Here is a 22,562-nt window from a genome sequence, read left to right as displayed (position 1 = left end):
GAGCAAAGCCCTGAGGCATCCAGGCAACACTGAGACCCTGGGATGAGTGTACCTGGTGGCTGTGAGCTAGCAAGGAGCCCATGTGTCATGCACGGAGAAGAGGGGATGGTAGGAGATAGAGTCAGAGAGGTGACAGGAGGCCAATTATGTAGGTCCTTGCAGGTCTTTGCACTGATTTTGTTTTTTTTACTCTCAGAGGGAAAACCATTGGCAGGTTTTGATCTGAAGCTTGAGATGAAGTTAGGTTTTAAAGGATCCCTGGCTCCTGGACTGAAAATGTCCTTTGCGAATTAAGGATAGTAGCAGGGAGACTAACTATGGCGATAATCCACGCAAGAGTGGATGTTGGTTTGGACCAAGAATGTGGCGATGGGTACAGTTAGAAATAGATTCTGAAAATATATTTTATTAGTTAAAAAAAAATTTTTTTTTTGATGTTTATTAATTTTTGAGAGACAGAGACAGAACATGAGCGGGAAGGGTTAGAGAGAGGGAGACACAGAATCTGAAGCAGGCTCCAGGCTCTGAGCTGTCAGCACAGAGCCCGACGCGGGGCTCAAACTCACGAACTGCGAGTTCATGACCTGAGCCGAAGTAGGATGCCTAACCGACTGAGCCACCCAGGCGCCCCAGAAAATATATTTTAAAATAGAGCCAGCAGGATTTTGTTGGTGCATTGGATGTAGGGTGAAGGAAGGAGTCAGGGATGACACCACGATTTTTGCCTTGAGCAGGTACAAGGTTGGGATTGCCTTTAAACGAGATGGGGAGAGTTGTGAGAGGGTCTGGTGTGATGGGTGGTGGTGATGACGGTGATGTGTGTGAGATGATGGTGGTGGTGGTGTGCGAGGTGGCGGGGTGTGATGTGGTGGTTGGGTGGGGAGAGTCAAGAGTTCTGGTTTTGACTTAGGTTTGAAACAACTATTCGACATTCAGGCAGGGGTGTGGAATTGAGCAGGCAGCTGGACATTTGAGTCTGAAGTTCAGGGGAGATCTGGGGGTGGTTATAGAAGCATCTGCGGTTGGTATTTCAAGGTCATGGAACTAGATGAAATCGGATGGGGTGGTCCCCAGATTCATGGGGGCATTTCGACGTTGGAACGTGGGAGAGAGGAGGAGGAGCCAGCAAAGGAGACTTGGGGTGTGGCTGACGTGGTAGGAGAAGATCCCACAGATCGTGGGGTCCCGGAAGTCAGTGAAGAAAGTACCGTAAGGAGAGAATGGTCAGTATGCCAAGTGCTGCAGAGAGGGTCCTATAAGATGATTGAATATCTATGATTGTATGTATCGTTGGAAGTCACTGACATCACGAAAGGCAATTTTGGTGGAAAGGTGGGGGTGAAAGCCTGGTTCATGAGATAATGGAGCGGGGGGGGGGGGGTGGGGTCAGAGATCAGAAACTATACGTGTTGACAGCTCTTGCAAGGTATTTTTATTTTATTTTATAATTTTTGAGTATAGTTGACCCACAATGTTACATTAGTTTCAGGTATACAACTTAGTGATTTGACAGGTTTATACATTATGCTATGTTCACCACAAGTGTAGCTACCGTCTTTCCCGTTACTTGGCTATTACGGTGTCATTGACTGTATTCCTTACGCTTTTCTCCCATGACTTATTCCATAACCGGAGGCCTGATCTCCCAATTTGCCCTTCTCCCATCTTGCCCAGTCCCCTACCACCTTCCCTGCTGGCAACCATCAGCTTGTTCTCTGTGTTTATAGTTCTGATTCTGCTTTTTGTTTGTTTGTTTATTTATTTTTTAGATGGAATTTATGAGTAGAATCATATGGCGTTTGTCTTTCTCAGGCTGACTTATTTCACTTAGTGTGATACCTGCTAGGTCCATCCATGTTGTCTCAAACGGCACAATGTCATCCTTTTTATAGCTGTGTAATATTCCATCGTGTGTGTATACCGCATTTTCCTTGTCCGTTAGCCTATTGATGCACACATAGATGGCTTCCATGTCTTGGCCGTTGTTCATAATGCTGCAGTGAACATAGGGCTGCACATATCTTTTCGAGTTAGTGTTTTCATTTTCCCTGGCTAAATACCTGATAGTGGAATTATTAGATCATCTATTTTTAATTTTTTCAGGAACCTCCATACTGTTTTCCATGGTGTCTGCACCAATTTACATTCCCACCAACAGCACATGAGGGTTCCTTTTTCTTCACATCCTTGCCCACACTTGTTGATGCTTGTCTTTTTGAGTTTAGCCATTCTAACAGGTGTGAGGTGATATCTCTTTGTGAGTTTGGTTTGCATTTCCCTGATGATTAGTGATATTGAGCATTGTTTCATGTGTCTGTTGGCCGTCTGTATGTCTTTAGAAAAATGCCTGTTCAGGTTTTCTGTCCATTTTTAATTGGATTATTTTTTTTCTTTTTGGTGTTGAATTGTAGTTTTTTATATATTTGTGTTAACCCCATATCGGATATATCATTTGCAGACATCTTTCCCCTTCAGTAGGTTGTCTTTTTGTTTTGTTGACAGTTTCCTTTGTTGTGCAAAAACATTTCATTTGACATAGTTCCAGTAGTTTGGTTTTGCTTTTGTTTCCCTTGCCTTTGGAGATATGTCTAGAAAAATGTTGCTTTGGCTGATGTTAGAGAAATAGCTGCCTGTGTTGGCTTCTAGGATTTTTATGGTTACAGGTCTCACATTGAGTTCTTTAATCCATATTGAGTTTATTTTTATGTATGGTGTAAAAAAGTGGTCTAGTTTCATTCTTTTATGTGTAGCTGTCCTGTTTCCCAGCACCATTTATTGAAAAGACTGTCTTTTCCCCATTGTATATTCCTGCCTCCTTTGTCATAGATTAGTTGACCATATAAATGTGGGTTTATTTCTGTCATCTCTATCCTGTTGTGTTGATCTATGTGTCTGTTTTTGGGCCAGTACCATACTGTTTAATTATTACAGCTTTGTGGTACCTCTTAAAATCTGGAATTGTGATAACTCCAGTTTTGTTCTTCTTTCTCAGGATTGCTTTGGCTATTTGGAGTCTTCTTTGGTTCCATACAGATTTCATTGTTATTTGTTATGGTTTTGCAGAAAATGCTTTTGGCATTTTAATAGAGATTGCATTGAATCTTTATTAAATTGCTTTGGGTAATATGGATATTTTGACAATATTAATTCTTCCAGTCCATGAGTATGGAATATCTCTCCATTTGTTTTTGTCATTTTCAGTTTCTCTCATTAGTGTCTCACAGTTTTCAGTGTGAGAACCCTTTGTATACAGGTCTCTCTCTTTTTTCTCTTCTATGATTTTAGTGTAAAGAAATACTACTCATTTCTGGTATTCATTTTGTGTCTTGCCGCTATACTGAATTCGTTTAGTACTTCTAGTAGTTTTTTGGTGGAATCTTTAGGATTTTCTGTGTATAGTATCATGTCATCTGTGAGTAGTGACAAGCTTAACTTCTTTACCAATATGGATGCCCCTTGTGTCATTTTCTAGTGTGATTCCTGTGGCTGGGACTTCCAGGACTATGTTGAGAGAAGTGGTGAGAGTGAATGTCCTTGTCTAGTTTCTGACCTTAGAGGGAAAGCTCACAGTTTTTCACCATTGAGGATGATGTTAGCTGTGGGTTTTTCATATATGGTCTTTCTTATGTTTAGGTATGTTCCCTCCAATTCCATTTTGTTGAGAGTTTTTATCATGAATGTATGTTGAATCTCATCAGATACTTTTTCTGTATCTATTGTGGTGATCATATGATTTTTATTCTTTGTTTTGTTGATATGGTTCATGATGTGAATTGGTTTGTGAATATTGAATCATCCTGGCATCCTAGGAATAAGTCCCATCTGATCGAGGTGAATGATCTTTTTAATGTATTGTTGTATGAGGCTTGCTAATATTTTGTTGAGGATTTTTGCATCTCTGTTCATCAGGAATATTGGCCTGTAGTTTTCTCTTTCTGTGGTGTGTTTGGTTTTGGTATCAGGGTAATGCTGGCCTCATAGAATGTATTTGGAAGCTTTCCTTCCTCTTCTATATTTTGGAATAATTGGAGGAGCATCGGTATTAATTGTTCTTTAAATGTCTGATAGAATTCACTGGTCTTGTATTTTTATTTTTTGGTAGTTTTTTGGTTACCAATTCAATTTCATTACTTGTAATCGGTCTATTCCTTTCTTTTTTAAATTATCTTTTTTTTTTTATTTGAGAGAGAGAGAGAGAGAGAGAGAGAGAGAATGTTAGTGAGGGAGAGGTAGAAGGAGAGAGAGACAGAGAATCTCAGGCAGGCTTCATGCTCTGCGTGGAGCCCAACACAGGGCTTGATCCCACGACTCTGGGATCATGACCTGAACCAAAATCAAGAGTTGGACACGCAACTGACTGAGCCACCCAGGCTCCCTAGTTTATTCAGATTTTCTATTTTTTCTTGGTACAGTTTTGGAAGATGTATGTTTCTAGGAGTTTATTTCTTCTAGGTTGTTCAATTTGGTGCCATATAATTTTCATAGTATTCTCTTATAACCCTTTGTATTGTGATATGAGTTGTCACTTCTCTCTTGTTTCTCATTTGAGTCCTTTCACCTTTTTTTCTTGATAAGTCTGGTTAAAAGTTTTTCAATTTTATCTTTTCAAGAACCAGCTCTTGGTTTCATTGATTTTTTTTCCTATTGTTATTTTAGTCTCTACATCATTTATTTCTGCTCTGATCTTTATTATATCCTTTCTTCTACTCATTTTGGGCTTTGTTCTTTTTTTAGTTCCTTTAGGCATAAAGTTAGATTGAGTTTTTTGTTTCTTGAGGTAGACCTATATGGCTATATATTTCTCTTTAAGGACTACTTTCTGTGTGTCCCATAGATTTTGGACTATTGTGTTTTCATTTTCATTTGTCTCCATGTATTTTTAAAATTTTTTCTTTGATTTCTTGACCCATTGGTTGTTTAGTGGCATGTTTAGTCTTCATGTGTTTGTGTTTTTTCCAGTTTTTTTCTTGTAATTTGTTTCTAGTTTTATACCATTGTAGTTGGAAAAGATGCATGGTATGATTTCAGTCTTTTTAAATTTACTGAGGCTTGTGTTTATGACCTACTATCCTGGAGAATATTCCATGTGCACTTGAAAAGAATGTGTATTCTGTTATTTTGGATGAAATATTCTGTGTATGTTATATCCATCTGCTCCAGTGTATCATTCAAATACATTCTTTCCTTATTGATTTTCTGTCTGGATGATCTATCCATTGATGTAAGTGAGGTGTTAAAGTCCTCTATTGTTGTATTACTGTTAATTTCTCTCCTGATGTCTGTTAATATTTGTTTTATCTATGTGCTCCAGTGTTGGGTGCATAGATACTTACAATTGTTATATTCTCTTGCTGGATTGATCCTTTTATCTTATGTATGTAATGCCAGTGCCCTTTTTTGTCTCTTTAACAGTGTTTGCTTTAAAGAAGTCTATTTTGTCTGGTAGGAGTATTAGTACCCTGGCTTTTTTTTTTTTTTTCCTTCTTCTTTTGCTTCCATGTGCATGGTGAATGTTTTAGGACTCCTTTGCTTGTAGTCTGTGTGTGTCTTTAGATCTAAGGTGAGTCTCTTGTAGATGATGTACAGTGGGTCTTGTTTTTTTTGTTTTTGTTTTTATTTTTTATTTTTTATTTTTTAACGTTTATTTATTTTTGAGACAGCGAGAGACAAAGCATGAACGGGGGAGGGTCAGAGAGGGAGACACAGAATCTGAAACAGGGTCCAGGCTCTGAGCTGTCAGCACAGAGCCTGACGCGGAGCTCGAACTCACAGACCGCAAGATCATGACCTGAGCCGAAGTCGGCCGCTTCACTGACTGAGCCACTCAGGCGCCCCTGTTTTTTTTTTTTTTAAACATTCTCTGTGTCTTGATTGGAGCATTTAGGCCATTTACATTTAAAGTAATTATTGATAAGGTGTGTATTTATTGCTATTTAAAAATTTTGTTTTCTGGCTGTTTTGTAGTTCTTTGTTCCTTTCTTTTGCTGTTTCCTCGAGATTTTGTTTGGCCTTCTGTCTCTTTATTTCTTGTGTATCTATCATAGGTTGAGTTTGTGGTTACCATGAAGTTCATTCATATATAGCATGCTAAGTAAAGAGCAGTTCATATTAATTTGATGGTCATTTAAGTTCAAACACATTCTAGAAAAAAACAGAAACGGAAAATCTTTTTCCTTTTTCTTTTACGCCTTCTCTTTTTACTCCCTTCTGCACATTTTCTGTATATGTTGTCATTTTGGATCTTTTTCTTATGTCTAATTGGCCATCTTTTCCACTTAAAGGAGTCCCTTTTATGTTCTTTGTGAGGCTGGTTTAGTGGTGATAAACTCCTTTAACTTTTGTTTGTCAGGAAAACTCTGTTTCTTTCCTTTAAATCTGAATGATAATCTTGTTAGGTAGAGTATTCTTGGTTGTGGGTTTTTTCCTTTCAGTGCTTTGAATATATCACGCCTTGCTCTTCTGGCCTGCAGAATTTCTGCTGAACAATCAGCTGATAGCCTTATGGGGTTTCCCTTTTAGGGAACTTTTTGTTTCTCTCTTGCTGCTTTTAGGATTCTCTCTTTTTTAACCTTTGACATTTTAATTATTATGTGCTATGTTGTGGACCTCCTCAGGTTCTTCTTGTTTGGAACTCTGCTTTTTGGACCCGGATGTCTATTTCCCTCTTTAGATTAGGGAAGTTTTCAGTTTTTACTTCTTCAAACAAGTTTTCAGAACCTTTCTCTTTCTTCTGAGACCCCTGTAATGTGAATGTCTGTTTGCTTGATGTTATCCAAAGATCTCTTAAACTTTTCATTTTATAAAAATTGTATTCTCATTGCTGTTCAGCTTGTGTGTCCTCCATTACCCTTTGAGATTGCTGATATGTTCTTCTGCATCCTCTAACGTACTGTTGATTCCCTCTAGTGTGGTTTTTATTAGGGTTGTTGTATTCTTTATGTCGGATTGGTTCTTTTTAATATTTTCTATCTCTTTCTTGAAGGTCTGACTGAGCTCTTCCAGTCTTTTCTCCAGCCCACTGAGGACCTTTACAATTATTGCTTTAAATTCGTTTTCAGGCATACTGCTTAAATCTGTTGCATTTAATTCTTTTACTGAGGCTTTTTCTTTTCTTTTATTCTTTTAGAACATATTCTTCTGTTTCTCCATTTTGCTTAACTTTCTGTGTTTGTTTCTATGGGTTAGGCAAAATGGTTATTTCTCCAAAAGTTGAAAGAGTGGTCTTGTGTATGGAGACCCTATGCAGACTGGGTATGCTTGCTGACTTGTGCTGGCTAAGCACTTGTGTCCATATGTGCTTAGTTACTCTTTTAACTGTACTCTTTTAACTTTAGCTGTACTCTTTTACTCCTTTAAACTGTGGCTTTTTAGGGACACCTGGGTGGTGCAGTCGGTTGAACGTCTGACTCTTGTTCTTGGCTCAGGTCATGGTCTCACGGTTTGTGAGTTCGAGCCCTGCATTGGGCTCTGTGCTGACAGTGTGGAGCCTGCTTGGAATTCTCTCTCCCCCTCTTGCTGTCCTTCCCCGACTCGTATGCATGCTTGTTCTCTCTGTCTCTCTCTCTCTCCCCCAAATAAATTAATAAACTTAAAAATTTTAAACCATGGCTTTTTAAAAAATTTTTTAAATGTTTGTTTATTTTTAAGAGAGAGGGAGAGAGAGGACACAGGCAGAGGAAGGGCAGAGAGAGAGGGGGAGACCCAGAATCCGAAGCAGGCTCCAGGCTCTGAGTTGTCAGCACAGAGCCCGACGTGGGGCTTGAACCCACGAACTGCAGGATCGAGACCTGAGCCGAAGTCAGATGCTTAACCGACTGAGCCACCCAGGTGCCCCAAAACCATGGCTTTTTAAAGAAAGATTAAAGAAAAAAGAATTTGAAGAAGAAAAAATAATAAAAGGAGAAAAGAAAAAAGAGAACAAGGACAAAACCAAAAAGAAAAACATATAAAGAAAACAAGACAAATTTTAAAAAGTTAAAAAGAACCCAGTAAAAGTTAAAACACACATAAAACACAGAACTGTAGCTTGTTTTCTTTGCCCCGGTAACCTAGGACGGCTGGTGTGGGCTTGTGGGTCCTGGGCTTGCTGAGGTCACAAAGTCCCTGTGATGACCGCTCCCACCAGTTACGCCATCCAGACCCTTCAGTTTCCGTGTTGGAATCTGCCTCTGAGGGCATCCAGACCCTTCTATGGTCTGGTGTTTTGACGTGGAGAGGGAGAGAGCATTCCCACACTTGGTCCACCCTTTCAAACCGCGGCTTTTCTTCTAGGGCTGGTGTGGGCTCGCAGACCCTGGGCTGGCAGAAGGCACAGGCTGTTGGGAGAATTGGACCTGCCTGTCGTGGTGCCTGAACCTGTTCCAGTCTAGGCTTTTTAGGTGGGGTGGGAGCATTAATGTGTCGTTCTCCGTTCTCCAGTCCCTCTGTCCTGGCGCTTTCCTGCAGCTCTTCTGCTGCTTGGCGGAGGTCTGGCGTTGCCTCTCTTATATGCTAGTTGCTCTTTTAAACGGTGGGTTTTTTTTCCCGGGCCCAAGGACAGAAGGATCTGGTTTCTCAGTACTGTCCTTCCCACTGCAGTGCACGGTGTGGGGGGTGGGCATTCCCTTTGTCACCGTATCTCCGTCTCTAGCTGTTCTGTCTTTGGTTGTTGTGTAGCTGCTCAGTCAGCCCTCAGTTCTTCAGGAAGAATTGTTCTATTAATAGGCGTAATTTCATGTGTTCTGTGGAGGAGGTGAGTTTCAGAGTCTTCCTACGTCATCCTCTTGAATTGGAACTTGCAGGACTTTTTCTTTCTTTTTTTTGTTGAGTTTTTAAATTTTTTTAACGTTTTATATTTGAGAGAGAGAGCGAGCGAGCGAGCACGAGCAGGGGAGGGGCAGAGAGACTGAGACGGAATCTGAAGCGGCCTCCAGGCCCCGAGCTGTCAGCACAGAGCCCAACGAGGGGCTCGAACTCCCGAGCAGTAAGGTCATGACCTGAGCCTAAGTCGGACGCTTAACTGACTGAGCCACCTAGGTGCCCCTCTTTTTTTGGTTAAGTTTTTGTTTTAATTCCAGGATAGTTAACATACAGTGTAAGATTAGTTTCAGGTGTACAGTGAGTGAGTCAACACTTGCATACGACACCCTGTGCTCAGCACATGTGCTCTCCTTATTCCCCATCTCCTGTTTACCCGTCCCCCACCCGCCTGCCCTCCGGGAACCATCAGTGTGTTCCCTAGCATTAAGAACCCGTTTCTTGGTTTGCCTCTTCATCTCTTTTCTTTCCTTTTGCTTTGTTTGTTAAATTCCACGGATGAGTGAAATCACACGGTATTTGTCTTTTCTCGGGCTGACTTGCTTCGCTTAGTATAATACTTTCTGGCTCCGTCCACATCATTGCCAAGGGACGAGGAGTGTTTCTTTAAGGGAGAGAAATGTGAATGAGGTAGTACATGGAGGAGGTGGGTTCAAGATAAGGTTTTTGTTTTCTCGGTGGGAGAAATAGCAGCATGTTTGTATCTAGGCAGTAATGGCTGAGTAGAGAGACGGTGACGATGCCGGAAGAGCGGCCGCTGCTGGGCTTCTGTGCTTGAGGAAGTCAGAGTGGAAGGGCTGTTCATTCATAGTAACAGATTGCTGGGCAGAGTCCATGGACCATCTCCCTGTAAAAGAAGGAAGTTTTCCATGTGTGCAGAGTGGGGGAGAGGATCTGAGGGCCTGCTTCACTCAGGCCTTCTGGTTTTGGTGCCGTCTTCAGCCTCATGAAGAGGAGATCTATGAGAAATTAATTTTCAGAAAATTCCTAAGATAAATGAGTTTTAGTTTCTTCACTGCAGTTTTTCAGTCTTTGCCCTAATGCGTACTGGCAATCTGTAAGGAAGCAGAATTTCCTGAATTTTTTTGAGCACAGAACGATTTTTTCACTGGTAGATGATCTTTCAAATAAATAGAACCCATTTCAGAAAGACTAACCTGGTTCATTTTTCCTTATCTAGTTTGCTGAGTTGGGCAGGGCTCTTGTTTGCAAGAGCGGAAAACCCAGTTTAAACTCATTTAAGCCACAAAGGGAAAGTGACCGGCTCACATGACGGGGCAGAGCAGGGCTTTGGACCAGGCGCGCAGATGATGTCAGTGTGGCTCTTTCTGTCTCCAGCTCATGTTAGGCTTCATTCCCTAGGTCGTTTCTGCCCTGTGGCAGGCCGCATGGCCCCTGGCATCCGCAGGCTGACGTCCTCCCCCCTTGGCCACTTCAGTGGGAAGGGAAGCCACCTCTTCTGTTGGCTCTGGCACACAAGTCCTCCTGATGATCCTCATGGTCTGGGCTTGTCATGTCCAAACCTGAACCAGTTATGGTGGCCAGGAAGATGGGTTACTCTGCAGGCTTGGGTCACGGGCCCCATTCCTGTGTCTAGGGAAGGAGGAGGCCTGTGATTGACAGCCTCACCTTGACCATGTCCTATCCTTGTTAACTGTAACTCAGCTGGTCTGTATGAGGTTAGATTATTTCTGATCTTTTGTTAAGACTAACGATGTAAAATTGGCTGAGCTTTGAACGGGGGTTGGACTTACTGGGCATAATTCATCCCAGTTGTAAAGACTGCACTTCAGTAAAGGGCACAAAAAGATCCTGCCTGGAAAGCTGGTCTGTTAATTGAAAGCTGTGCATGGAGAGATGGGGATCTGGCAGGTGGGAGAAGGGAGATTCTTTGGAGGGGCCTGAGAGCAGCGGAGAGTATCGGGATCCTGACACTGGTTTGGGCGACCCGGGTGAGGCACCGTGGTCATCGCTACGTGAAGTCCGCAGCAGAGGGCTGCTCAGGCCACGGGCTGGGGCTCGTTGGCCTGGGATTGTTGTTGATCTTGGGGTGAGCGAGCTTCCGTGTGCTTCCTGGGTGTCTAAGGGGAGGGCGGTAACACCACCAGAAGCACGAGTTGTGAGTGGTCAGTGAGGTGACCCGTGAAGCACTTGTTTCATGCCTGGACGTGGTAGAAGTAGCAGCCGCACTGTCAGTAAATGTACTCGAGTGTACATTCCTTTTTCTTTCCAGGTGATTTTCTGCCCCCTTAATCATTGTATTTTAACATAGTTACAGATTTCCTTACAGCAATAAAAGTTGTGTGGCTATGCTGTATGGCTGGTCCAGGTTTCCCCAGTGGTGACGTCTTGCAAAACTGTAAGTGTCACACCTGGGATACGGACATTGATATGGTCAGGACGGAGGACGTTTCCATCTCCCCAAGGACCTGTCCTGTTGACCGTGGCTGGTGGCCTTCCCTTCTCTCCTGCCCCATCCTCTCCGCAATCCCTGGTGACCTCTGTTGTGTTCCCCATTTCTGTAATTTTGTTATTTCAGGCTCAAGGATGTTATAAACATGTAACCATAGAGCCCGTAAGCTTTTGGGAGCGGCTGTATTCACGGCAGCATGATTCCCTGGAGATTCGTCCTGCCTGTTGTATGTATCAGTGGTACTTTTCCTTTTTTTTTTTTTTTTTTAAATCGCTGAGTAGTATTCCCTGGTGCAGCCGTACTGCGGTTTAGGGCATGTGGGTGTCTTCAGGTTTTGACAAAGCAGTTGCCGTAAGCATTTGGGTTTAGGTTTTTGTGGAAATGTAAGTCTTTATTTCTCTTGGATAAACCCTCAGAAGTAACATGGGAGTTCCATGGTTAGTTTTTTAAGAAGATGCTGAGCTGTTTTCCAGAGTGACTGTGCTATTTTATATTCCCCCTAGGATTGTAGGAGTGGTCCAGTTTCTCTGCATCCTTGTCAGGGTTTAGTGCTGTCACTGTTTTTTTTTTTTATTTTAACCATTCTGATAGGTGTGTAGTGATACCTTATTGTGATTGGAGTTTGTTTCTCTGACAGCTAGTAATGCTGTGTGCTGCTTGCCTTCTTTATATCCTCTCTGGTGAAATGTCTTTGTCTTTCATCCATTTTCCAATTGGATTTTTTTTTTTTTTTAATTTTTTTTTCAACGTTTTTTATTTATTTTTGGGACAGAGAGAGACAGAGCATGAACGGGGGAGGGGCAGAGAGAGAGGGAGACACAGAATCGGAAACAGGCTCCAGGCTCCGAGCCATCAGCCCAGAGCCTGACGCGGGGCTCGAACTCACAGACCGCGAGATCGTGACCTGGCTGAAGTCGGATGCTTAACCGACTGCGCCACCCAGGCGCCCCTCCAATTGGATTTTTTAAAACTGTTTTGAATTCTAGATTCCAGTCCTTTGTCAGATAAGTGGTGGTTTGCAAAAATTTTCTCCCACTCTGTAGCTTGACTTTTTCTTTAACATTTTTTTTTACGTTTATTTATTTTGACAGAGAGAGAGAGAGGGAGAGGGAAGGAGAGAGAGATAGAGAATGAATGGGTGGGGGAGGGGTTTATAAGCCTGATGTGGGACTCAAACTCATGAACCATAAGATCAGGACCTGAGCCAAAGTCAGACGCTTAACTGACTGAGCCACCCAGGCGCCCTTGTAACTTGACTTTTTATCCTCTCTTAAACGGGTCTTTTGCAGAGCAAAGGTTTGAAATTTTGATGGTGTCTGGATTGATTAAGTTTTCTTTTTATGGATCATGCTTTTGGTATCTGGCCCAAGAATTCCTCACCCAGCTCTAGGTCTAGAAGATTGTCTCTTACAGTTTTTCCTAAAAGTTTATAGTTTTACGTTTTACGTTTAAGTTCATGATACATTTTGCATTAATTTTTGTATACGGTGTGAAACTTAGATTGGGGTTCAGTTTTTGTCTGTAAATGTCCCATTGCTCCAGCACTAATGGAGAGGTTATCTTTCTTTTACTGAATTGCTTTTGTACTTTTGTCAAAAGTTGCTTGAGCATATTTGTGTGGGTCTCTTTCCGGTTCTCTGTTCTGTTCTGTTGATTCATACTTCTGCTCACCCACCAACACCGCACAGTCTTGATTATTCTAGCTGTATAATAAGTCTTCAAATCGGGTGGCTCAATTCCTCCCACTCTTCTTTTTTCACAATTGTTTCAGATATGTTACCTTTTTTTTTTTTTTAACGATTCCACATAAATTTTACAGCAGTCTTATCTATGTCTACAAAACATCTTGCTTGGATTGTGATAGGAATATAACTATAAACTTGTACATCAGTTTGGTCTTGACTGACGTGGTGGGGTGGGGGTTCCTTACTGTTTGGTCAGCTGGTTGGCAAGTCCAGGGTTCCTACATGGCCTCCTCTGGTTCTGCCCGGGTGGGGTGGGGTGGGGTGCCTCGTTACAGCCTCATAAAAGTAGAAGTTAGGAGGTGGGACTGTAGTTTTGTGTTTTGTGGGGTTTTGTTTTGTTTTATGGGGTAGAATGGTTGTCTAAAAGTTTTGTCTTGCTAGACTGTCCCTTTTCTGGCTCTTTGAAAAGAGAACAGGGTTTTTTTTGGGGGTGCTTTTGTTGTCTGTATCTGTTGGCAATTCTGGGTTGCTGGCTTCTTCAGCTCCAAGTCTGGGATAGAGGAGGCAAAAGAAACCCCAAGTAACTCACCATTGTGTTGTTCCTTGGGTTCCAGGGTCCCCGGTCAGTCTGCCTTCCCTCTACCTCTCAGAGTCTTCTGATGTTTATTTTATATATAATGCCCATAGTTTTCATTGTACTTAGTAGGATGGATAAGGAAGAGGACATCTGTTCTATCTTCCTGAAAGCTGTGTCCACATTTTCTTGTCTTAATGATAAAAATTTTGAACATTCAGGAAAGTAGAATAGGATAATGAACACCAATATATGTGTCTTAGATTTAAGACATGTAAGGTTTTCCTGTATGTCTTAACCTATTTTTATTGTTTTAAAGTAAATTATAGGTATATTTAATGTCCACATATTCAATATTAATCTCTAAAAAGATTTTTAAAAAACTTTGTTTTGAGAGAGAAAGAGTGAGCATGCGCGAGTCGGGAGGGGTGGAGAGAGAGGGGGAGAGAAAATTCCAAGCAGGCTCCACGCTGTCAGCAGGGAATCTGACATGGGGCTCAATCCCATGAATTGAACTGTGAGATCATGACCTGAGCTGAGATCCCAGACGCTTGACTGACTGAGCCATGCAGGTGCTCCATAAAAAGATTTTTTAAAAATAATAAATAAAAAGTAAAATCACGTTTACGATGTCAGAAATAAGATTTTTAAACATGAGGACAATACTTTATATCAGTACTTTGTATCTAATGATTTACAGTAATATCCTAATATTATCTAACACCCACTTCATATTCTGATGTCCCTATTTGTCCCCAAAATATCTTACAGCTGGTTGGACAAAGTGACATAGAGTCAAGAGCATGAATTGCATGTAGATGTTATGCTTCTAATGCAGTCACTGTGAATAGTCTCTCTTCTGTTTTTTTCTCTGTGAGACTGATTTGTTGAAGAAATAGTTCCAGTTGAACCTTGGGATGTCCCATTATCAGTAGGATTTGTCTCATTGTTTCCTTGTATATTTTTATCTTTTGCATTTTCTGTAAACTTGAAGTTAAATCTGAACTCTCTATTAGATTCAAGATCAGCAAGAATATTTTGTAGATGATACATGTGAAATAGATTTGTGAGGGACTCATATGCCTCTGTCGTTTATAACTTTTGTATGTAATAGAAAAGATGCCTTCTGCCTCCTGTGATTCTCTCCTGGACGACATAGAAGATATTGTGTCACAGGAAGATTTAAAGCCACAAGATAGGCATTTTTCACGGAAGCATGTTGTTCCAAAGGTGCGAAAGCGAAACACCCAAAAATATTTGCAAGATGAAAACAGCCCACCAAGCAATAGGTAAGCTCTTGTTTTGAGATTATATCCAGTATCCTACCAAGGAAGAAACTGGTGCTACTGATACATACTGGTATATATCAGTGTGTGTGTGTGTGTATATATGTGTGTATATATGTGTATATATATGTATATATATATATATATATACATATATATACACATATATATGTATGTGTATATGTATATACGTATATATATATATATATAGCTGCTGTTTCTAAAAATCTTTTGGAGAGGAGATATTTTATTTGGTTTTAAATTTAGCAAAGTAATTGGTTAAAAAAAAAAAAGATGTCAGATGGCATGTTTCTTGAAGACTGGGTCAAGGACAGTATTTGGCATAAATATAGGAAATGCTGCCCCTGCCCCATATCTGTGTCCGCCACCCCAGGATCTCTTTGATATCTCTGTAGTTGGTATGTAATTTTGTGTTACTTCCAAGTGAGGCATTTTACTGCATTTTGAAATTCTTATGAGACAGTGGTGGTTTGGGTATTTGATTTTTCTTAGCAAATTTACAAATACTTCTGGATCAGCTAAAGGCATTGACACAAAAAAATTATTGTGTCATTTATCATATTAGGTCTGTTGTAGTTCTGTGAAATTGTAATACAGCCTAGCCAGAAAGGATTATGCAGTTGTATAATTTTAACATGCTTATATTTGTTTAGATAGTAAATTGTTGAAAGTTTTAATGCATTCGATGGTTTTATTTGTAACACTTTTTAAAGTCTGTGAATTTAAACTTCTCATATTTTAATGACTAAAGTTTATTGAATTTGCTCTGAATATGTCTTTAAGGTAACTTCTATTTAAATTTAAATTATTAGTGCAGTCTGAGTTGAACGACTATTTTTCCCTTTCTAAAAATATTACATTTTTATAACTATTTTTACATATGGAGTACTTTTAATTATGCTGTAGGGTGATGGTTTTTCTGTTTTGATTCAGTTATTTGTATCTGTAAGTTATAAAGATTGTAATTGTTATATAGGAGTCAGTGAATGGGTGATGTCCTTAGTTTTTCTTTATTTGCTTCTCTTGCTAGAACCATTTTGTTTGCTATTGTTATTTGTATGTACCTTTTGTATGTAGGAGTTTAACTTAGTGATAGTACTTTAGTACTGAATTTAAAATGCAGAGAAAAGGGAAATATTTATATGGAGAGAGTCATAACTTAGGTTTCTGTGGTTATTTTACCTTGATTTTAGACTTTTGGTGTAACAGTTGATTATGGATTAAGTTGGTGCGTTTCATGAATAGATTGCAAATGGGTTGCCGTGAGCGTATTTTTGCATAATATGCCCAGAAATCGAGTGATTTTGTTCTAAAAAAAATTCCTAAATGAGACTTACTTTTTTTTTTTTTATTGATTGTTTAATAGCACTATTCCAGGCATACAGAAAATTTGGATGCGAACATGGGGTTGTTCTCATAATAATTCGGATGGAGAATATATGGCTGGACAACTAGCTGCTTATGGATATGAAATTACAGGTAATGGGATCTGTAGTGTATTTTATTGGTTAGGTTTTTCAGGGCTGAATTCTTTAGAGATATATATTTTAGCTTCAGCAGTTAAAGTATATTTTAACATGACTTAATGATTTTAAGGCAAAACAAAATGATAACTCTTATATGTTGTCTAGATAACTATAGATACATTATTATACAAATACTTTAAAAAAACTACTTTGAAATAAATTTAGACTTACAGAGAAGTAGTAATATGACAGTTTGCATATGTCCTTGACCCAGTTTCCTCTAGTACTGACATCTTACATAATTAAGCTAGAATTAATAAACTAGGAGGTTAACATTAGTGCAGTACTGTTACCTAAACTGCACATCTTGTTTGATTCCTGCCAGTTTCCCCACTGACGTTCTTCTGTTCCAGGATCCGGTCTAGCATCTCACTTTACATTTATTTGTGATGGCTCCTTAGTCTCCGTCAGTTGATAGTTCCTCTCTTGTTCCTTGTCTTTTATGTCTATGGACTGCTGAGGAAAGCTGATTAACAGTTCTTGGTGGTTTTGTAGAATGTCCCTCAACTTGGGTTTGTTGGGTGTCTTCTCCTGATCAGACTCCGGTTATGTATGCATTCTTGGCAAGAAGAGCACATTGAGTTCTCAGTGCATCATATCCGGGAGTCGATAATGAGTTGATATGTCTTATAACCAGAGGGCCACGTCTGCTAGACTTCTCCACAGTCATGTTACCGTTTTTTTTCATTGTAATTAATAGATCTCCTGTTTCCCCTCAGCATTTCTCTGCTAGTTTCAGTGTCTGAAAATTTGTGTCCATGGATCGTGTCTGCAGCAGTCATTACTGTTTGTTAAACGGTGATTCACTGTTTCTTCCTTTCTTATGCTTATTAGTTGGAATTCTCCTGTAAGGACGACCCTTTCTCCCTGGTTTTATTTACATATATTGGCATGGATTTACATGCTTGTTTGTCGTCCCTGTGGGTTGTAGTCCAATACTGTTGTTATTTTGCCGCTCGTCTGTTCCAGTTTGGCCGTAGGACCTTGTCAAGATGGCTCCTGTGTTTTCTCAACAAGCCCCCGTTCTTTCTATTGTCTGCCGCCACAAGATGTGCTCGTCTCATATTTTCCCTTCCCCAGCCTTGGAAGCAACCATTTTTCCAGGGAGTCCTGATCCCTTTCGGTACAAGAATGGTGTTTTGAGCCAGACGAGCTTTGTGGGCAGTAGGTGAGCTCATTGCCACTGTGAAGTGTCCATGTGTCTAGGAGCTGTCCGTGGACGGAGCTAGGAAGTATGTGTATGTGGAAACCGGCCCATGTCATGTCTACATTACTGTGTCTGTCAGCATGTATATCGAATGGGGCCATGATTTGATATTTGTGACAGGCACTGGCCTGGTGCCTTATGTATGTCACCTTGCTGAGCCTTTGGGAGATGTGGAAATATTGGCATCCTGACTTGACTATACAGACGAGAATGGAGAGGTTGTATCCTACCTTAAATCACACGGACAGTGAAGTCTCTTGTCACCCCAGAACACTGCTCTTGACCACTGTTGCCTATGCCTGTGTGATTGGCAAAGTCTTAGCCTCAAGATGGCCTGTGAGGATATGGGAAGATTGGAAACTTCTTTCCTAGTGGTGTTTCCTTCAGCAACTCAATGATCCTAATGTCTTAACTCTGAGTTTTTGATAACTTGTCCTTTAGACTGCAGAATCAGCCTTAATAATTTTGTTCTTTAGATAAAAGTACTCAAAATGTGTTTTTAGAATGATTTCTCAAAAAAATAAAAGGATTATCCTTCTGGATTCGTTAGTAATTTTTAGTAGAAGTTAGCATGGGTTTGCCTTGATACATTCTGATGGTGCAGAATATTAAGACAATAGTCTGTAAGATAATTTCCTAAAACATTAAAAAAAATGAGCTTGACTTCTTCTAGGTAGTGTTAAATATCTAACACATTGTAATTTTAATTTTAGTCCATTAGAATTTTGTATTTGATCTTATTACAGTACTGTTCTAAGTGATAAAAAGTAAAATAGTCCTGATGCATTTACACAAGAATACCAAGTTTTGTTATGTATATCCAGCTTTAGCCTTTTTTTAATTTTTAATTTTTTGCTTTAAAGAGAGAGTGCATGTGAGAGGGAAAAGGGTTAGAGGGAGAGAGAAAATCTTTTTTTTTCTTTTTTTCTTTTGAGGGAGAGAGAAAATCTTAAGCAGGCTCTATGCTCAGCATGGGGCCTGACATGGGGCTCGATCCCAGGACCTGGGATCATACTTGAGCTGAAATCGAGAGTTGGATGCTCAACCCACTGAGCCACCGAGGTGCCCCCAATTTTAACTTCTTATTTGCGAAATAGTAAAAAGGGAGAATAAATTGAAATTTGTTTCTCTTATTAATGTGGTGTACTACTTTTATATAGTTTCATTACTTGTATGTATTTGTGCTAACTTTATGTACTGTTGATTGTCCCCACTTTAGAAATTTATAGTCTGTGTTTAATTCTAGTCTGGCTTGCCTGTAGTGGACTATAGAGTCCCTTTTCTCACTGGTCAGGTGCTGTAGGCCCAGAAAGTATGAACGATAGTAGCTGCTGTAAAACATTTAGAAAGGAAATCTCTGGGGCGCCTGGGTGGCTCAGTGAGTTAAGTGTCTGACTTCGGCTCAGGTCATGATCTCGCATTTGGTGAGTTCGAGCCCCGTGTCGGGCTCTGTGCTGACAGCTCGGAGCCTGGAGCCTGCTTCAGATTCTGTGTCTCCCTCTCTCTGCCCCTCCCTCTCTCATGCTCTGTCTCTCTCAAAAATGAATGAACATTAAAAAAAAATTTTTTTTTAAAAAGAAATCTTTACAGATTTTATACTTATATTAAATATATGAGATGAATGATGGGTGGATTGTTTGTGCTAGCCGTCGTCTTTCATTATTGTGGAATAGTGGGAGTTTATATAAATTATTATTGCTAAATAATTTAAAATGTTTTATTAATCAAATATAGACCTAAAATGTTTTTTTAACTGTATAATTGATGCAAAATAGGCATAAGATATAGATTATGTAAAATGAACACCGAGATTACTGAAAACAGTATACAATAAATTGGAAATTAGCTCTCAGTTACCGGTAGTAGATATTTTTACTATTTGGAGACAAAAGAGATTATGTGGGTATATACTTGAAATTGCTTTTAACTGTGTGAATCCAGGAATATAATTATTCTATAGTAAAATCTCAAAGAGGCTGACTCAGAGCAGTTAACTCTTGTTCATTGCTTCTTTCAGACCCTTTTTATTATGAGAGAAAAGGTGGTTCATAACTTACAAAATAGTGCCTGCTAGTTTTTCATTTCAAAGAATGAAACCTACTGAGGAGAACTGATGTCATTCCCTAAAATTCCGAACAGTCGGTTGCATCATGGGTACATGGGTGCATGTATACAGTTAGTGTCATGGAAAACGGTGAAACTGTCCCTATAGACACCATGGCTTTTAAAAGAAATAGGATTTGAATGCATACATTCCACGAGTGTTGTTTCTTCAAGTAAGCAGTTTCTGTAGACTGAACTTTTTCCCCCCAGTAAGGCTGCCTTTGGTTAATGTTCTTGGATTATTTCTTTGGAGATGTTGGGAAAGTATTTTCAGTGTCCTCATTCGTGGCAGATCTTCATTATCTTCAGAGTGCATTTAAGGTTAGAATGGTCACAGGTCATTTGAAGCCACTAAGTAATAAATAAAGTATGTGATATGATGTTGAACCATGCTGTTTTAGTTAAAAGGCATTTTTTATCTTAATTGATTCTGAAAACTGTTACAGAAGAGTTTTCAAAAATCTTTATAGCAGCGGTATGTACGTTTTTTGGATCGCTTCAGACTCTCACAACTATAATTTCATCAAAGAATTCATAACCAGTTGCTTATGAATTCCAGTAGTGGAATAAAGGCATGGTCTCCCAAGGTGATGACTTTAGGGACGGCTCTCATTTAGGTAGAGCTGTATTAGAGATATTTTAGATAGAGCTACATTGGAGGGAGAGAGAGATGCTGGAGAGAGACGTTTACTTTGTAGCTGTGCTTGCTTGTGTTTTTGGTGCACAAGCACCAAAAGCATGTGCTTTTTGGTTTAGTGGAAAAAAAGTCCATTGCAAGGCCCTCGACTGAAGTTTTAGTTCATAGACAGATGAGAATAATGTGAGTTATATGTACGGAATATCTGTGATAAGCCTACATAGTTCAGAATAGAGCGTTTAGCTTGGGTGCCCCCAGTTTCAGAGAAATCATTTTTATTTCATCTCCCTTTTTTGAGAACAGTGCGTGTGCGTCGTGTGTGTATGAATGTGGGAGTGGGAGAGAGACTCTTAAGTAGGCTCTATGCCCAGTGTGGAGCCAGACACAGGGCTCAATCTCGTGACAGTGAGATCACGACCTGAGCCAAAGTCAAGCGTTGGACACTTAACCAACTGAGCCACCCCGGTACTCCAGAGAAATGATTTTTAAATTAGGTTTTACAGTTCTTGATAGTTCCTTTGTATATTTGTATACCATTTATTCATTCAGCAAGTGTTGTCTGAACATGATGTGTGTTAGAGGCTGTGGTGCTAGGACATATGAAGACATGAAAAAATGAAGTATACATGGATTCCAGCAGGTGAGAAATTTATTGTTTTTTGGCAAAGGAAAAGCCTTCATATCGTGTGTTACATCTTAGAAGCTGTTTTAGTAAATGGTCAAGCTGTTAATGTATTTTTTCATAACACAGGGATATAGGACCTGCTTTATTACAAGAGCTTTTACAATTTATATTTTAGAAATGCTTCGTGATAATGTCAGGTCGGAATAACATTTATTTGTTTTTTATCAGGCTAAGTGTACTCTTTCATCCTCATCACCTATTTCACCTATCCTGCCACCCACTTCCCTTCTGGTGACCATCAGTTTGTTCTTTATAGTTGCGTCTGTTTCGTGGTTTGTCTCTTTCTTCCTTTTTTTTCTTCGCTCTTCTGTTTTGTTTCTTGAATTCCACATATGAGTGAGATCATATGGTGTCTTTTTCTGATTTATTTCGCTTAGCATTATGCTCTCTGGCTCTGTCCGTGTTGCTGTAAATGGCAAGATTTCGCTCTTTTGTATGGCTGAATAATACTCCACTGTAGGTATGCACCACCTCTTCTTTATCCATTCATCATTTGATGGACACTTGGGCTGCTTCCGTAGTTTGGCTTGTGTCAATAATGCTACAATAAATGTAGGGGTACATGTGTCCCTTTGAATTAGTGTTTGCATATTTTCTGGGTACATACCCAGGAGTGTGATTATTGATTGGATCATAGGGTAGTTCTGTTTTTAAGTTTTTGAGGAACCTCCACATTCTTTTCCAGAGTGGCTGCACCAGTTTGCATGCCAACCAACGGTGCAGGAAGGTTCCTTTTTCTTTCCATCCTCGCCAACACTGGTTGTTTCTTGTGTTTTTGATTTTAGCCATTGTGATGGGTGTGAGGTGATAGCTTATGTCATTTTGAGGTGCATTTCCCTGATGATAAGTGATGTTGAGCATCTTTTCATGTATCTCTTGACAGTCTGTATGTTATCTTTGGAGTAATGTCTAGTCATATCTTCTGCCCATTTTTTAATTGGATTATTTGTTTTTTGGGTATTGAGTTCTATCAGTTCTTTATGTATTTTGGATACTAACCTTTTATTGGAAATATCATTTGCAAATATCTTATTCCATTCTGTAGGCTGCCTTTCAGTTTGCTGATTGTTTCATTTGCTATGGAAAAGGTTTTTTATTTTGATGTAGTCCCTTGTTTATTTTTGCTTTTATTTCCCTTGCTTCAGGACATCTATCTAGAAAGATGTTGCTATGGCTGATGTCAGAGAAATTACTGCCTGTACTCTCTTCAAGGATTTTTATGGTTTCAGGTCTCACATCTAGGTCTTTCATCTGCTTTGAGTTTACTTTTGTGGATGGTGAAAGAAAGTGGTCCAGCTTCATTCTTCAGTGTGTTGCTGTCCAGTTTTCCCAGCACCATTTGTTAATGAGACTGTGTTTTTCCCACTGGATATTTATTCTTCTTTTGTTGAAGATTAGTTGACCATATAATTGTGGGTTTAATTTCTGGGTTTTCTGTTCTGTTCCATTGGTTTATTTGTGTATATTTTTGCCAGTATTCTACTGTTTTAATTACTACTGCTTTGTCATATAACTTGAAACCTGGAATTGTAATACCTCCAGTTTCATATTTATTTTCCAAGGTCTCTTTGGCTTCTGGGGGTCTTTTGTGGTTCCACACAAATTATAGGATTGATTCTAGTTCTGTGA

At 39.8% G+C, this 22,562-nt stretch overlaps 1 protein-coding gene across 5 annotated transcripts in view; it reads left to right on the top strand.

Annotated features, from left to right (window-relative positions):
- Nucleotides 1-22,562, top strand: part of CDKAL1 (CDK5 regulatory subunit associated protein 1 like 1) — a 707,644-nt gene that overhangs the window by 4,819 nt on the left and 680,263 nt on the right. For all 5 annotated transcript variants that reach the window (XM_042937784.1, XM_042937785.1, XM_042937782.1 and 2 more), the window contains exons 3-4: nt 14,583-14,757; nt 16,142-16,254. In XM_042937784.1, the coding sequence (XP_042793718.1) occupies nt 14,588-14,757; nt 16,142-16,254 (283 nt within the window). In that variant the 5' untranslated portion in view covers nt 14,583-14,587. The remainder of the gene's footprint in view (nt 1-14,582; nt 14,758-16,141; nt 16,255-22,562) is intronic.

Source organism: Panthera leo, chromosome B2, assembly GCF_018350215.1.
Source record: "Panthera leo isolate Ple1 chromosome B2, P.leo_Ple1_pat1.1, whole genome shotgun sequence".
Lineage (NCBI taxonomy): Eukaryota > Metazoa > Chordata > Mammalia > Carnivora > Felidae > Panthera > Panthera leo.
The sequence above is the reverse complement of the archived record's forward strand: the minus strand, read 5'-3'. Positions and strand labels throughout refer to the sequence as shown.